Source organism: Quercus suber, unplaced genomic scaffold (genome assembly GCF_002906115.3).
Source record: "Quercus suber isolate HL8 unplaced genomic scaffold, Cork oak 2.0 scaffold_1039, whole genome shotgun sequence".
In the NCBI taxonomy this organism is placed as follows: Eukaryota; Viridiplantae; Streptophyta; class Magnoliopsida; order Fagales; family Fagaceae; genus Quercus; species Quercus suber.
In genome coordinates, this window is record NW_027070450.1 from 61,484 (window position 1) to 78,724 (window position 17,241).

Below are 17,241 nucleotides of genomic sequence, written 5' to 3' on the forward strand. Positions count from 1 at the left end.
GGTTTTGGAAGTATTTTGGTCATTTTTAGGTTTCGGGGGTATTTTTGGTCATTTTTTGGGTATTTTTGGTCATTTTTTAGGTTTTGGGAGTATTTTGGTCATTTTTTAGGTTTCGGGAGTATTTTGGTTATTTTTTGGGTTTTGGAAGTATTTTGGTCATTTTTAGGTTTCGGATATATTTTGGTCATTTTCTAGATTTCGGGAGTATTTTGGTCATTTTTTGGGTCTTGAAAGTATTTTGGTCATTTTTAAGTTTCGAGGGTATTTTGGTCATTTTTTGGGTTTTAGGGGTATTTTGGTCATTTTAGAGATTTTGGAGGTATTTTGGTCATTTTAGTGGGTTTTAAGCATATATGGTGATTTTAGAGATATTGGAGGTATTTTGATCATTTTAGAGATTTTGGGGATAATTTTGGATGTCCAAGGGTATATTGGTAATTTTGGAAGTGTAGGGGTATTTGTATCATTTTAGGTATTTAAGGGTATTTTGGTAATTTTGGAGGTCAAGAGGGTATTCAAGTAGTTTTAGAGGTATTTGAGTCATATTGGGTTAAATGGGTGGGTTACTAATTAAATGGGTTTGGTTAGTAATGAATAATTAATTTATATATAAACGGGTTATAAATGGATAAATGGATAATTACATACCCAACCCATTTATGACCCAACCCATTTATGACCCAACCCGCCCATTTGCCACCCCTAGTCTCAACTTTGTGATCAAGCACAATTATTTGTGTAGTGTTAAAAGTAGCCGGTGTATACGTACCAAAAGACAATAGAAGTTTCCATCAATACAGACCACGTCTCTTATTGGACCTAGAAGTTCTTCAATTCGAAATTCGTGAGTTTGCCATGATTTATGACTCAACTGGCAAGTGTTGATGGTAATAGACTTCATCGACAACTGTTTTGATCACAAAGAAAACACACTCTGGAGAATTAGGAGTTGAAGAAAATATTACCTTACCAAAATTTGCATCTAAATCTGGTAGCTTTATAACCTCATTGCTAAAAGGTGTATACAAAAAGAAAGATGTGCATGTGCCACCCTCTTTTTGTTTGTTACAGAAAAGTACCCAACCAAATTTTGTAACACAAGCATAGGCACCAACAAAGCTCTCCCTAGTCCCTACTACTTTTGTTTGTTATTTCACCCTCAATTATATAAGGACCTTGTTTTCTAGAGAAGGGTCTAATGGTCTATGGAGCTTGCACTTACTCACCAATTGGTCATTATCGTTCTTGACCCACTTATATGTCATTAGCCATGGTGCTTCTTTAACATGTTTGATTCGATGATTTGGAGGTATCGCCGGCCCTTGCACACAGCTTGGCATTTATGTCGATCAATGAAACAAAGTTTGCTTATGATTTTGCGTAAGATGCCATTGGGAAGATTGGACCATGGTCGGGTTTCTTCTTCTTCAAAATACTATTGCACTGTGCAATTAACCATGGGGTGTGAGAGAGGTGAAAAAAATAAAGTGTAAAAGTGAAATGATAAAAAGTTGACGGTTAAAAAATTTTGATTCAAGGGTTAAGATTAAAAGTGATTTTTGCAACTTTTAATCTTAACCATTGATTTCCTATTGCATGGTACAATAGCCCAAATCTCAATCCTTGTATTATACTTACAAAATTTAAAAGGTTTGATAGGAAAGTCCTATTCTAGAGCAATCTCTCTTCTCCTTTACCTAATTGGGTTAGAAATCTCATTTTCCTTGTCTATTTTATAGTGCCCTAGCTTCCTTGACAGCAATTTGTCACTTTTGCACAAAAATTGTGACTTCAAGTCACAATTTTAGTTCCAAAACGTGTGTAAGGTGTGTAAGTAGCAGGGCTGGCCTAACATAATTTGGGGCCAAAGTGAAAGATTAGTGTTGAGCCTTTTATATATAAATATTAATTAAATAAAATTATTTAATATTAATCAAATCGAAGTAAATTTGATGCATTAAATACATAATTAAATGAATAATACTAACTAAAACTAAGGCTATTTTCATATAGAGAATTGAATATCATAGTTAAAGAAAAAATATATATATTATTTTTAAAAAATAAATTACTTTATCTTGGATTTATGAAAATACATAGTTAAGTATATTTGTAATCTAATTGAAGTGAAAAAGATATATATTATTTTGTTTGGCCTTGTAGGAAATTAGTTTACAATAATTAAAGTCTCAAACTATTACAAGAGATTAATCATCTTTGATGATTTAATACATTTGCAACTTTTTTTCTTGAAGTATTTTAGGATTTCAATTAGGTTCAGTTTCTATTAGTCTTATATTTTGAAAGCCTTGTCAGAAATTAAAAAAAGAAAAAGAAAAAGAAAATGTAAAGGTACTACAAAATTTTACAATATGTGTGACAATAATTGTGATCGATGAACTTTAATAACATAACTAATGAAAGTTCAAATTATTTTTTGTGATTGGTGACATGTCAATTTGTAAGCCTATAGTGAAATTTGTGGCATCCCTAACATCACAAATAATAAATAAATAAAAGTGCACAACCATTTGAAAAAAATTATTTTTTTAATAAAATTTGGGTCTTTTACAATGGAGGATGCGGTCTTTTCTCTAAGAGGTAAAACATTTTTTTTTTCTTTTTTTTCTTTTTTCTTTTTTTGTAATGGGGCCTTAGGCAGGCCTTGGGCCAGCCATGATAAGTGGGTGTGTATAAGAGACATTTCCCTTGGAGATACAGTGAAGTAATCACCCCCATTTTTATTTTAAAAAATTTTGTTTTTTTTGACGGACCATATTTTTGACTTTTTTTTAAAGTCTCAAATTTTTTTTCTTCATTATATTNTTGTTCTATTCATTAATTAAATTTAATTTGTTGATTAAGGCAAAGTCATGATGCTTAATTTAATTTTTTTAAATCAAATAAGTGATTGAATTTCAACTATCCTAATGAACACTTAACGGTAGGATTGAGTTTGGTAATTTTTGTTAACATGATTTTTCGAGCTGGAAAATAATTTTTTTTTTTCAAAGTTGTACTTCTCAGAAGAATTGGCATTACTCACTTGCATCTTTCGGGGTTTAAGAATATTTACAATCTACCTTTTCAATGGGAGGAAATATATTAATTATGTATTAAGATGAAGTGGAATGAATTTTAGAATTTTGAAGTAGTAGTTATATAACATTGATATGATGAGTCCAAGTTCACATTTGTAGGTCCTGTACACGATACTTCTACTAGAGTTTGATTTGCAGAATGATATCAATGTAGAACGAGCATCCCACGCTTGCTTGAACACGGATATATACTCATTAATCGCAATGCATGGAGTGTGGTATAAATCATTGGGGTTGGCAGTGAATCTCACGAAATTTAGTGATTTAAAGGGAATCCACATGGGAGCAAAACTCCCTACCTCACAATTATGACCTAGACTGCTTTACTTTGTGGCCAGATTGACATGGTTAATAATACCATGTTAAATTACTAATTGTTCAAAAAACTTAAACTATTGAGATATAGTATATTTAATTATATAAACCACAAAATTTTAATCGACTAAAATTTAATTTCAAAAAATGAAAAAAAACAAATTTAAAAGAAGTTTACTTTATCTTGAATAAGGTGACATATGATTAATTAAAATCATAATTTAATTTTTAACTTTGATTTTGGTATTAGAAAACGAAAAGAAACCAAATAAAAAAAATTATACAAAAAGAAAAGAAAATGCAATTCCTTGCCAAGCCTCAATGCACTAAAGCTGAGACTAATAAAGGTCGCAGCTTTTAAATCATCAAAGACAAGATAAAATTATAATATTGAAATCTAATTTTAAACTAGAAGAGCATTACATGTTTTGGGTGGTTAAAGATGTAAAATAGATTGCTTATAATCCATGATTAAAAGTAGGTGGCTTCTTGGTATTGAAGGAAAATTGAATTAATTGCATCTTAAAGCTAAACATACAAGTCCTCAAAACTAACATCAACTTGACCTATTTTGTAAGACAAATAACTTAACAAGTTTAATTTCTAATAAGACAGTTTCATGTATAAAATGAAAAGAACAATCCTGAAAGGATATATATAGAGGGATCAAAGAAACCAAGGAAGATAAAGAGACAGCTCAATGTAAGAGACACAGATGAGATTTTTTTTTTATTTGAGTGTAAAGAGTCATAGTCATGGTCTTACAATGTATATATTATGTTTGAACAGGGGATAAATCTGTGTTTGACTGAAGATCTGCATCCGTGATGTTTGCAGGAACAGTCAGATTACCACACAGCTAGCAGATCTTTTTGTACCATATATTAATATTTTTTTATAAATAAAAAATGAAAAAGAAAAAAAAAAGGTCTAAATTTCTATATATTAGGCCGTAATGTCTAATGTAGTGATTAACGGTTGAAACTTAGCATCTATTGTTGTTATGTTTTTATATGTTGAAGTGTAGCATATATTGTTATTACACTTTTGTTGAGCCATATTAACGTAGTATTTCAATTCACTTCAGTCCAGTTCAATCCATTCAGCCACATTAGCATAGCATTTCAATCTAGTTTGGTCCATTTGGTCATCTTCGGTGATGCTTTGGGAAAAAGGTTTGTGTAGAAGAGGAATTGTTTCATGGACAATTATGTCAAATTTTCAGCGTAATGTAATTAGTAGGTTCTTGATCAAATTAAAATTTTCTTATATGTTATTAAAGTCTAGTATTTTTTCTTTAATATACGTGATGAAATTACTTATATTTTCTAGTTCTTTAGGTCATTCAAGAGGATGGATTGTTTTTAAGGAGCACTAGAAACAAATTCCATCCACACATTACATTCAGATTTTCCAAAATGCCCCCTCTTCCACTATATAATGTTAAAATTTTAAAATATTGAGTAAATTTTAGGTGATGGCCCCTTTTCATTAAAAAAAAAGAAGTATAAATGCTCTTTAATTTATTGTTATCTCATTTATTTTCCTTTCAATATTGACTTTTTTGTCATATATAAGTTATTAATTTTAGGAGCATTTAAAGTATAAGTAAATAAAAATGTATAAGTAAATTTCTTTAGCAAAATATTTTTGTTGTTTTTCCAAAATAAAGTTATACGCATTTATATAGAGAGTTAAAGTTAACAGAATACAATGATAAATTTGATTTGCCCACTTGAGAAAATTTTCTAGCACTGCCACTAATTTATTTACAAAATATCTTACCTTATATAATAATTGAATATAAAAAATGCATTATGTTTCTTTGAAAAAAATACTTACAAAATTTAAAAAGCTTAATTTAGAAAATTTAAAATATTGTATCAGCTATATTTTGTTACAAATTAATCACATCATTTTAAATTTTTTTTGAAATTAACACTTTTAAATCTCATCTACTATTTTCACTCTTATAATATTAGTTTCCATTTTATAGGAAAAAAAATATAGAATTTAAGATTCCCACGTAAATTATTTAAAGAGGACCGGATTGAAGAGAATAATCAATCTAAATGGCCCATTAAAAATAAATTGGGCCCAATAATCCGGCTTAGTCCTTTCTAATGGTCATGTCCATGGATATTTAGTCAACTGGGTCGCTTTACCTGCAATTTTATTATTATTATTTAGTAGTTGCAAATACTTTAACACTATTTACAAAACATTAATTTATGTGGGATATTCTGTAATTCTGTATATGACTGACATCTCAAAATATATATGATACAATAAAACTAAGAGGCTGGTTATGCATACCCATGTATCAGGTTAACATCTATCTTATTTTGTTACGAACTTTATACTTATGCTCAAGTAATTTTTATTTATTTATAAGTAGATAGGATAAAATTTCAACCTATAACATCTATTCTTTGTTATTGTAATTTGAAAAACATTGTTTTTTGGGTAAAAAATCAAATATTATTTTAGCAAGCCTTCAAATATGGTTGGGCTTAAAATCTATATATTGTGACATATATTCAATCCCATTTTATATAAACTAGTTTAGACCCCATGCATATGCACATGCACATACGCAACACACACACACACACATCATATACTTATATAAGTTTCTACATAATAAATAATAAAATGTATATTGGAAAGTAAAATTTTTCAAACTCTCTTTTCTTCTAATTTAGATATATAATTAGATATATGATTGAGTTTTTTATGGTTCATTTATATGGATTCTTTCTAATTTGCACTTAATTAACTCACTTGACACAAATTAAAAAAGAAAATGAAACATATGAGTATGACGCAAAATTAGAGCTCAATTTAAAAATCTAATTGGATTTTTTTTCAAATTGAAATGATATGTTTGGAACAAAGTGATTTTAGTATAATTCGATCATTTTTGTTCCCCCCACCCCCTCTTATGTTTGCTTTTAGTATAATTTGATCATTTTTGTTCTCCCCCACCCCATTTCAAACATAAGATGAGACACACCAAATTGAAGTTGTATAAGAATATAGCACAACTTCTTTCTAACTCTTTGACTTTTATCTTCGTCTATGTACATTATCTCAAGTTTTAATAGTAACTTATTTTTCATATGTTATAAGGATAATTTGGAAAGTTATTGGCCTTATAGCTTAATTAGCAACTCTTAGTATTTTTAATAGAGATATTTAAAGTTTAAATTTCTCATCCAACTATCGAACTATTAAAAAGGATAATTTGGAAATTTGTATAAGCTATATGTTTTCAAACATTAGAGAGTAAGGATGCAAGTATAAGAAATCGTAGAAATTGAAGTAAAAAAATTAGCTCCATTTGAAACAATAAAGATCAAAGTATACTAAATCTCAATGAGATCTTTGTAATTTATCGTTTACACAAGAAGGATAGTGTCAAATGTCAGTTCTTTTAGCTTTTAAACATTTGTGGGTGAACAATCACTTTGCAAGTTTGCATGACTTTTGAGGTGATTGAGGCCAATAATTAAGTGTCAAAGTAAAAATTAAAAAAAAAAAAAAAAAAAAACTAATATATCAACCTTTAAGTATAAGACAATTTTTTTTATTATGTTGATATTTCATTAATCAATTATTTATACAAAATTTTGTAATAAAATCATTAATAATTAACTTAAACATTTTCCAATCAAAATTCCTAAGTAATATTAATTGTTTGGAATCGAATCATACTCATTTTTTCATAGCTCAGAGGACCCTCGTGAAATTGACTTATATAGGTAACATTGTTTTTTCCAAATACCCAATGAAACTTTCCAGAATGCATTAATTGCCAAAGATAAAATTATGCAAATTAAACTTTTCATTCGTGGACCAATAAATTGTTAAAATCTCACTGCTTTTTTTCAAATAATTGTTATAGTACTATGGTTCTTTGTATTTCCCTTTCAGTTAAATTGTCACTGTTTTGTTAGGACCTTTATCTCTTTTGCTTTATTCTGTTTGATCAAAGGAAGTCACTATCTGCAGCTATTTCTTTATAACTTAGGGTTGGTAGTAATAGTTTATATATGCAAAGTGAAGTCTCTTGCATCTCTTTTGTTTCTTTTCTCTCTTCTTCCAAAATGCTAACAAGCCTAACCACTTATAATCTTTTCTTAGTGTCACTTTGGATATAAAGCTTTCTTTTTAAACCAAATTAACTTATGTAATGAGAGAGAGAGAGAGAGAGAGAGAGAGAGAATTTGGTTAGAACTTTCAACCAAATGCTCCTACTATAAAACAAGAAGATAAAACACAAGCATATTATATATATATGTAGAGAGAGAGAGAGAGAGAGAGAGAGAGAGAGAGAGAGAATATTTATAAAATAAAAAAATAAAATAAAATAAAAAAATAAAACCATAGAGGTTTGCAAGAATAAAGAAATACAATTGTTCACCTATGGATGCTTAGACCCTTCTTGAATGCATGTGACATCTGGTATATGAAAAACCAAGAAAGAGAGACAGAAATCTGAAATAAGAAAAGGACCTTACACACACATATATATATATATATATATTTTTTGCTGAATAGGACCTTACATATATATACTGTCAAGGCATTGCTCAATTTTTATAATAACACATTATATAATACATTTGTGATTTCACTGTGGCACGCAATTGAGTATTGGTCCACATCAAAAGTAGTACAGTAAGAAACATCCACTTTAGTTCATTTCTGATTCCTTCAGATACAGTGACATATATGTCAAATTATGCTGGCAACAAAAGCACTAAAACTTAAACTTGTACACTTTATGTTCACACGACCCTTGAAACAAATTTTCTTTCCCTGTTCATCTTTCGAATGCAACAAAATTCAAGTAAAAATTACAATTTGACTCTGACAAGATGAGATAGGGGATATTCCAGGTTCAGCAATGTGAATGTGGGTTTCCTTATCAGATTGTATTAAGTAATTAGTACACCCCACATATATTAACCAAACTAGTTCAAGCTGTACACCAATAAGTTTTCAAAATTTGCGTCCACAGCCATTGTGGACTAATTAATTTTTTTTTGAGAAAGGACTAATTAATTGTTCAATATTGTATAGACTAGCAAAAAAAATATAAGTACAAAGAGGATTAAAAAAATCATGGGTTCCAATTACCTTAAATGCTAAAAATCTTTATTCTCGATTAAGAGACATGCGATTATATCCTGTCTATGCTAAATTTAAAAATAGAAAGACCACCCTTATTGATGTCTTGTCTAGACAGTATAAGTCTAATAGTAGCAAGTAATTATTATGGAATGGACATCAAAATATGAAATCAAATCAAATGGTCTAAATGGATCTCTAACATCAATTAGTGGAAAATGAGGCATTTAAATTTGGTTGGGCTCAGAAAAGGATAGAAAGGAATGATTTCTGCCATCATAAGAAAAAGAAGATCTGCATTTTAACCTTCAATTCTCCCATCAAAAGTTTTTCTGGGGCTGCAGGCTCTGACTTAAGATGGAAACTATCATTGAACCTAACAACTGTCCAAGTTAAAAAAATTTAACCTTGAGGGTAAATTTTTTATTTATTTTTTAATAGAACCAAGTTTAGAATTGACAACCTTATGGTTAATCATAACAATCTCCAAACATCACATAATTGTCAATTGTCTCTTTAATAATTCATATCAACAACTTTAAATCTCTTTTATTGTGTTTTCTTAAAGACACTCAAACCCCATCAGCATATCAACTTTTTTCACATTGGGATGCAACCGTGAACATCGTACAGCTTTCGTGGTCCACAAATATCTTCAAAGCTCACATGATGCCCATTTGAAAGTCACATAAAATAATGATGCATATTCAGTTATTTCAGGCTCACAAGTATCACACAAAAAATGCTTCATTGTATGTTGGTTTTTGGATTCTATTTGGTCTTGTAGATCATGATAAGAATGTATTTTTATAGTACCCTCTGAAAAATATTGAAATGCAGAAAAGCTTAGCTCTTCTAAAGCTGTTTATGGCAGCCTTCTCAAGTGGTTCAAAGGAGGGTTTCGATAGGTCTCATCTGGACTTTTTTGAGAACAAAATCTTGATTTTCAGACTATATACTTTTCTGACTTTCTAAAGCCATAATAATTTGGATTTGAATTTGAATTGTACAACAATAATTTGGAAAATTTACTAGCTAATAACAATTAACCTACGATAAAAATATATATATATATATATATATAGAAGGAATGATGAATCATATTTGAATCATAACCATGCAGTCATTAACATTTATTACCATAGGCTCCTCGTGATGATGGATTTCCCAATCTTGGACTAGAACCCATAGGCCGAATTTAGAAATTAATAAAATTAAATTAAAAAAGGACAGACTGAAAAAGGAACAAAAAATGAAAAAGTGGGAATGATAATTAAATTGTCCATGATTTTTAATTGGTTGTTGGTTGGCAATATTGATTAATAATATAACCTTACAGTACTATCACATGTATTAATGGTAAGAAAGTGAATCAGTTTTAATAAATTGCCCATGATTTGCTAGCTGGTTGTTGATTGATGTCAATGTAGCTCAACACTCTCACATATCATATTGATAAATGCAAACCCATCTCCTTTTTATTATTTATATTCATCCTCCAGGGGAAAGAAATAGGTTGAATTGACCAGGCGTTGTGTGGTTAATTCATACAGAATCTCCATTGGAAACCACCCCCCAAATTTTTTTTTTTTTTTTTTTAAGGAACTAAATTAAACTAAAATTTTAAAAGAAAAGTACAACATTAAAAATAAATAAAGAGAGAAAGAAAATCAAAAAAGAAAAAAGAAAAAAGAGAGCGGTAATCAAAGTTTGAAGAGAAGGGAAAGATGAAAGAAATAAGAAGTGGAAGAAAATAAATTTGATACAACCTAAAAGCAGAGAAAATTCCCACATTTGCTCTATCAAGGTAAATTAAATAGAGCCAATTATAGAGCAAGTTTTTCAATTCAACAATGGCTCTTCTTGAATCCTACCTAGCATCTGATGGACAGCTGTGGCAATCTCATCCACTGAACTCAGCTTACATTCATCCTCTACCTGCATTACAACACAATTAACATTCACTTTTAGCTCATTGAAAAAAAAAATCACTAATGGTAAATAAATAAGCATTACTTTTAGCCCAAAAAAACCCAATAAATGCTACATTTTTTGATAAACACCAATAAACTTTCACCTATAGAACAATTAATACTAGATGCCATGTATGAGTATGTGTTTAATTTCTTTGTGTAAACTATTTTTTTCTAACCTTGACACTGAGAGAATAGAGCACAACTTCATCAAAGGTTGTGACATTGAGGTGAAGCACTGTGAGGCGCATACCATGCAACCCAGAGACAACCTTCAAGAGCAGCTTTGGCCGCCTTTTCGATCTAATTTTGAGGTTTGCATGGCTCTCCACCATGGTTACTTCTATGTCAGCAATGGCCAACTGAGCCACACCTACTTGATGAGTATCAGTCTCACTCATGGCCATAGAGTTTTCACAGTGACTCGAACTTGTTGAGTATTGCGGAAAGGTGAAGAACTCAGAGAAAGGTAAAGAAGTATCAGCCTCCGATTTTGACTCCATTTCTTTACTAGCACCAAGAAATTGTAAGCGTTGCTCAAGCTCCTTAACAAAATTAATAGCACCCCCTATAATAGATGCTTGGTCACCCTGGTCATCAAATCAACAAAAAACAGAAAAGAAAACCCATGTCAAAAAAATTGAACTTGTTAACAATTTTAGTAAAAGCCAATGCATTTATAGAAATTTTTTAAAAGAGAGAGATACCCTTTGGACGTAGGAGTCTGGCATTAAAGAACGAAGCACTGAGAGATACTCATTCATTTGCTTTCTTCGGTTTCTCTCAACTGCAATGTGAGTCATTCTTTGGTTCTCAATCTCTTCTTTGTTTTTTCTACTCTTAGCTCGGCGTCTCTTGGGACGAGTAGACATGGCTGTTGAATTATCACCTTGTTGTGATTCATAAGGAGTTAGCATAGTAGCATCGGTGGAGCTTAAGGATGGATTGGAGTGCTGCAAAACTTCATGGTGTAGGTTAGGTACCATTGAATCAGGAGGCGAGGAATTGTAATCTCCATAGAGACAGCTTTCTGTTTGGCTCTCTAGAAAATCAAAAGAGCCTGTTTGTTCATCTTCTTTTGCTAGGCCAAAGTCATAGCTCCAACTTCCTCCTCCTCCTCCTAATAAGTTGTAGAGATCTTTGCCACCATAGCCAAACGGGTCTTGTGGAAAAACAACAGCTTCTAGTGCCATTCTCTTTCTTTTTCTTTTTTTTTTCTTTTTCTTTTTTTCTCTATTTCAAGGCCTATAAGCTTAGGGACTTTGGGTTTTCTAAAGGAAACACAAAGGGAGGAGTACTAGAATATGGAGGCCCCCCCAAAAAAATGAATTTAAGACCACTTTGCCTTTTGGGTCATCTTTGAATGGAGAAAGGGAGCTTTTTAAAGGCCTAGATGAAACAAAATCTACAGAATATATTGCACGTGAAATAAAATTGAACTTATTGAGAGAGCTAGAGAAACATAATGAGAAATAATTATATGATTTTGTTCAGAAGACCTTATGTGTATATTCGCAAGTAGTGGGGTCACATAATCGCATTTTTTGAGCCACTCTTGTCACTTCATCTAATGACTGTGATAATTAGTGCTTATTACCCTATTAACAATAATCTTAGTCTAGAGAAAGTGCAATTTCTTTAATAGGATAAAGAAAATAAGGGAAACATGATTTTATTTTATTTGTATTTCAAGTCCTTTGCATTGCGTTCATTTTATGATTAAAATTTTATTTTTTAAATTGAACAGTTTACACACTATCATGTCATTTAAAATTTCAAACAACATGATATTTTGTTTAAATTTAATCTAAGAAAAATGCTACTAATTGTTATTACAATATTGTTACATAAAAATCACAAACTAATATGACAATTAATATATTATCAAATATATATATATATATAACAATTAATGTGATTGATGTGCTTCAACTACCTAATAAATGAATACTTAAATTATGTTTTAGTGATTGGTGGGGTGGCAAATTAGTTTGTAAACTTTATGTGGTTAATATTATAATATATTTAGCATTACTCTTAATCTAAACCATAAAACGAATTCATTTCAAATGAATGATACTTTTCTAAAATAAGTTAATTTTGTTGAATTTTGAATCATTATGATGAATGTTAATTTACCCTAATTCTAAATATTATTTTCAATGTTCATTAAAGATGATATATCCTGTTTTTGCATTAAATTGTCCCATTCAATTGATGTGCAGAGGGGTAAGTCAAGAACCTAATCAAAAGAAAATAAGAGCACAAGTCAAGGCACATATTATGTTCCGGGTTTTTTTTTTTTTTTTTTTTGATGAGATTATGGTTAAAATGTTAATATTGCATTAACCACTAAAAGAACCAACCTTGCCCTCACTTCACATTCATTTCAAAGTTCTTCAAATTCACTAATTACATCAAATAAAATATGTTTTTTCGAAAAGGCACAATTATTCCTTTTACTATGACATATTGACATGACATGCAGTGATTACCCAAATGCTCGAGAAAGGGAAAGAAATTAAGAAATACTGAATTAAGTTTTGTTTAACAACAACAAAAGAAAATTGAGAGTAGTGCAATCCCATCTGCACTAGAGAGTTCATTAGCTTTTTTTACTGATCTTATTAGTTCAAGTGGAGGAGATCTATCATCTATGTGCATGGAAGTGTCCTATATATTCTTTCCAGCTCTTCATTGCGCGTGAAACACAAACACCTTTGTTGACCACAATTAATGGAGGGTGACATTCACGACTTACAAAGAAACCTTAAAAAACAGCTTCGAATTAATAAAAGAGAAGAGGCTTCGTCATTTGGTAATAATACGGTCGGTCGTACGATCAGATAGAGAGAAAAAGCTGACCTTGCAGAGATTCTTGCAAAGTTTATAGAGAAAGAAAGAGAGAGAGAGAAAGAGAGAGAGAGAGAGAAAAGCTCATGAGCTTTAATGAGAGAGGAAGAGAAAGAGAGTGAGAGAAGCTACAAAGTTTGTACGTAGCATTGGATGTCAGAATTGTACAGAGGAATCCATGTGATGCAATACAAATGAAACAACCAAAACTAATACTATACTACTTTCACCATGTACTCCTATCTTTTATAAACATACTTTTGCTTTCCCAAGATTACTGTAAGTAGCTCTTAAAAGAAGATACCAGCATACTATTACTTTCTGTAATATATATTATAATTAGACCTCTATGACGACGTCTATTTTTCCCATGTGTTTTTGTTCAGTCTCATTAACAGAAAATTATCATGAAAAATCCTTTATGAAACACTGGTTAAAATATTTAATCCAAAACCTCATGTATGGTCCCCTTATCTTCATACTAAATGGGATCTTAATGTAGAACAAGGAAAAATTAAAAAGAGAAAAATATATATACACGCTTTAACCAATATTTACAAAGCTTCATTGACTTGAAGAAAATGTTAATGAGAGAAGAGTGTTACAGAAGCTTCTTTCATGGATTGTTAAATTTAGGAAGTGTCCATTGTAATTACAATCTACAAAATTATGGTTTATATATGTAAGTAACCAAATTTAAGAGCAATCTAAGAATACACAGATATATATATGATAGGTTGTGTGGCATGCATGTGTTTGTTAAAAGGCATTGATATACAAACAAAATATTCAAAATATTTACAGAAAATCTTTTTACAGAATGATATGACAAAACTTTTCACATGTCAAATGCACGAAAGATCGAATTGTGTGTCATACTGTGTAAGCATATTTTGGGGGAGACAAAATCCAACCAATTAAGAAATTAATATATTAAGCTTGTCTTGAAATTTTTTTCCTATATGTAATGTAAGCTCATTAACATTGCAATATATTTGTCTTAACTTATAAAAAAAAAAAAAAATTTAAACCCTCGGCAATCACTTTGTATCAAAATTCAACTAATGGAAATCCTATCGAGATCATAACAAACAATATATTAATAATAATCCATTGCATATCCTCCTACCTTCTTGGCTTATACAACTTTTAGTGGCACAATTGGATAAGCAAATTGTTGGTCAACTTAGAAATTGAGTTACAAAAATAAAAAAATATAGAAAAAAACCTAATGCAACAGCTAAGTCATCGCGTAGATCATATAAGGTTTAATTTGGCGTGTTTCTAGAACGGATTTTAATAATCAAAAAAGTTAAGTGATGCAAACTATAGATCCCTATATGGTAATTATATTATGCTTTACAGAAAAGGATGGAAGAGTCTCTAGTCCAACTCCAAAGGAATACTTTCAAAGTTGGTAGAATAAAATAACTTGCAGAAAGAAATATGCACCTAATATTTTCAGAGCTTTAAAAAAATTGTCATTCATTTTCACCAACCAATCTAAATTAAACTATTAAATAAAGATTAGACCCAACTGGCACTTGTTTGAATGCATCGATAATGTCATTGTTTAGGAGATACGATGACACCTAAGTCATCAATGAAGACTGCAACTTAATTTGGATTAACCTCATTTTTTCAATTCAATGTGTTCTAGACCTCCTTTTAAGGAAAAGCCTGAACATCCTCTGTAGAAGATGCAAATCTTATTTAACTCGTTAATCAGGGGTTCAGATACTTTCAAACAAATGGGTACCGTAGAATGCGACATATAATGCTATATATATATGTGTCTATCATCTTTGAGTGTCTCTGGTGGTCCTTTTTGTGGTAGATTTAGATGGCTGGTAATTGAATACAAAGATATTTGATCAGTACTGTGACATATATGATTTTGGCTCTTTCCTATATACAAAAGTTGGATTAAGATATTTAATCCTAATCCAACACTAAAATGTAAACATGTCTAGCAAAAAAGTAAGACTACCTGTCGGGTTTTTCCTTTTCAATTTGTCTTTAGTTTACTAATAGGGTAGATACATTCAATCTGCCGGATATATACAAGTTGAGACTTATCATAGAGCACAAAATGTACTACAAACAAATACAAATATATATATATATATATTTATTTATTTATTTATTTATATGAGTTAGTAAACACGTGTAGAGAAAACCCTTCGCCACGTGCATGGACACGAACAAAATCAAATCGATTATCTTGATACTGCAATTAGTAGACTTGGAGAACTTGTTGGCTAGGTTTAGGTTTAATTAATATTATTTTGGCCAATATTTTGTTTGTATTCTTCAATCATTTGGTTGTTATTATTGCTATGCTATGCTAATACAACTTTCTACAAATAAATGATGAAAACTATCAGCTGAAAGTAAAAAATTCTGGTCTCTAGACTAGTTCCTTCCACCTATATATATATGTATGTATCATATCCCTATCGCCAATAAGACCCAGCAATCCAAAATATTTGATAATGATACATAGAGATTGTTTTCCATAACTTTGTTGTAGCTATACAACTTAAAGTTCAGAAAAAAACAAAAAGGATTATTTTGCACCTTTCCTACAACGAGGGGCAACAACATGATTTAGTTGCATCTTTCTTCAATCACAAACCAAAAATGCATCATGGAGATGTACAATAGCTGTAAAAATCAGGCACATAGTCTAAATTTAATTATTGTAACTTACTATACCTTATACACAAGATAAATCAAGACAATAAAGTTTTTCTTTTTCTAAAATGCAATCATAGATTTAATCCTAGTATATATTTACCAAGGAAAAATAAATAGGGCAAGTTACACACACTTGACCTCAAGAATCCTGAAAGTGTCAATTATTTTGATCATTTGGGGTTGGAGTGTCATTTCTTGATATCTAAATATAATAAATCTAATTGTGTTATGCTTAAGAGATGTTAGTAAAATTCACCCAAATATATGAATATAGCACTGTCATGCTCATGTATCGTGTTAACGGGAAATCCAAGCATACCGCATCCAATGATCGCAAAGATATTGAGTAGGTAAAATCTCAGCTAGCTAATTAATAGAATTGGACTTGGTCGTAGTTAGGGCTAGGCCAAATATATTAGTCATTAGGCCGGTTGATTTTTAGGCCACAATCCATGAATAATACCATTCTAAAGAAACATGCATGGGGGCACTAATTAATTAAGCTAGGACATTCATTAATAGCGAGTGCTAAACTTGTCAAATTATTAGTTTTAAGTCAATTTATCTATTGCTTTTACTACATTAATGTCCCTAACAATCAAGTCAACTACATATCAATATCATGTATATTTTCCTAATTAATTTCTCTCATGTTAGGTCTTCTCGTTTTGGCTGTTGTAGATTCTTCTTGTGCTTTCTTATAGGGTTTTGGTGAAGTTATCTAGTTCAAATTCATGAATGCCCCGGACCCCAGGGAGTCGGTGGAACATTAAAGCCCTAGCCAACCATTGCTCTGCAAAGTTTGAAGAATGAAGACGACCTCCATTATGTGGTGATTGTGAAACCAGAAAAATTTGTCATTATAAGGTCAACGTATGAATGGAAACAAACAGATTTCAAGGATTTAGATTTTATTGTTGCCGACGATGGAGGAAACACTACCCATATGTGGTCTATTTTAGGCTTTGTCCCTTCTTGAAAATCAATGTATCACAGCTCATCTCCTTAAGAAAAAAACAATATTGCTAATTATTACATATGTTAATACCAAAACTTATGTAAGATTCAAACTAATAGTAAAATTAAAACAAGTATAATTTATTACATAGGGTCTATATACTAATCCCTACCCTCATGATTTTTACATCCACTAATGGTAATAG

General features: G+C 30.5%; 1 protein-coding gene across 1 annotated transcript; it reads right to left on the minus strand.

The window, feature by feature from the left end:
• Positions 1-10,296: 10,296 nt before the first annotated feature.
• On the minus strand, positions 10,297-11,932 carry LOC112010387 (transcription factor bHLH94). The gene is made up of 3 exons (XM_024042730.2): positions 11,233-11,932; positions 10,705-11,115; positions 10,297-10,490 (listed from the first exon to the last, which is right to left on the minus strand). The coding sequence occupies exons 1-3, from the start codon at positions 11,716-11,718 to the stop codon at positions 10,395-10,397; spliced, it is 993 nt and encodes a 330-aa protein (XP_023898498.2). The 5' UTR covers positions 11,719-11,932; the 3' UTR covers positions 10,297-10,394.
• Between the last annotated feature and the right edge of the window lie 5,309 nt (positions 11,933-17,241).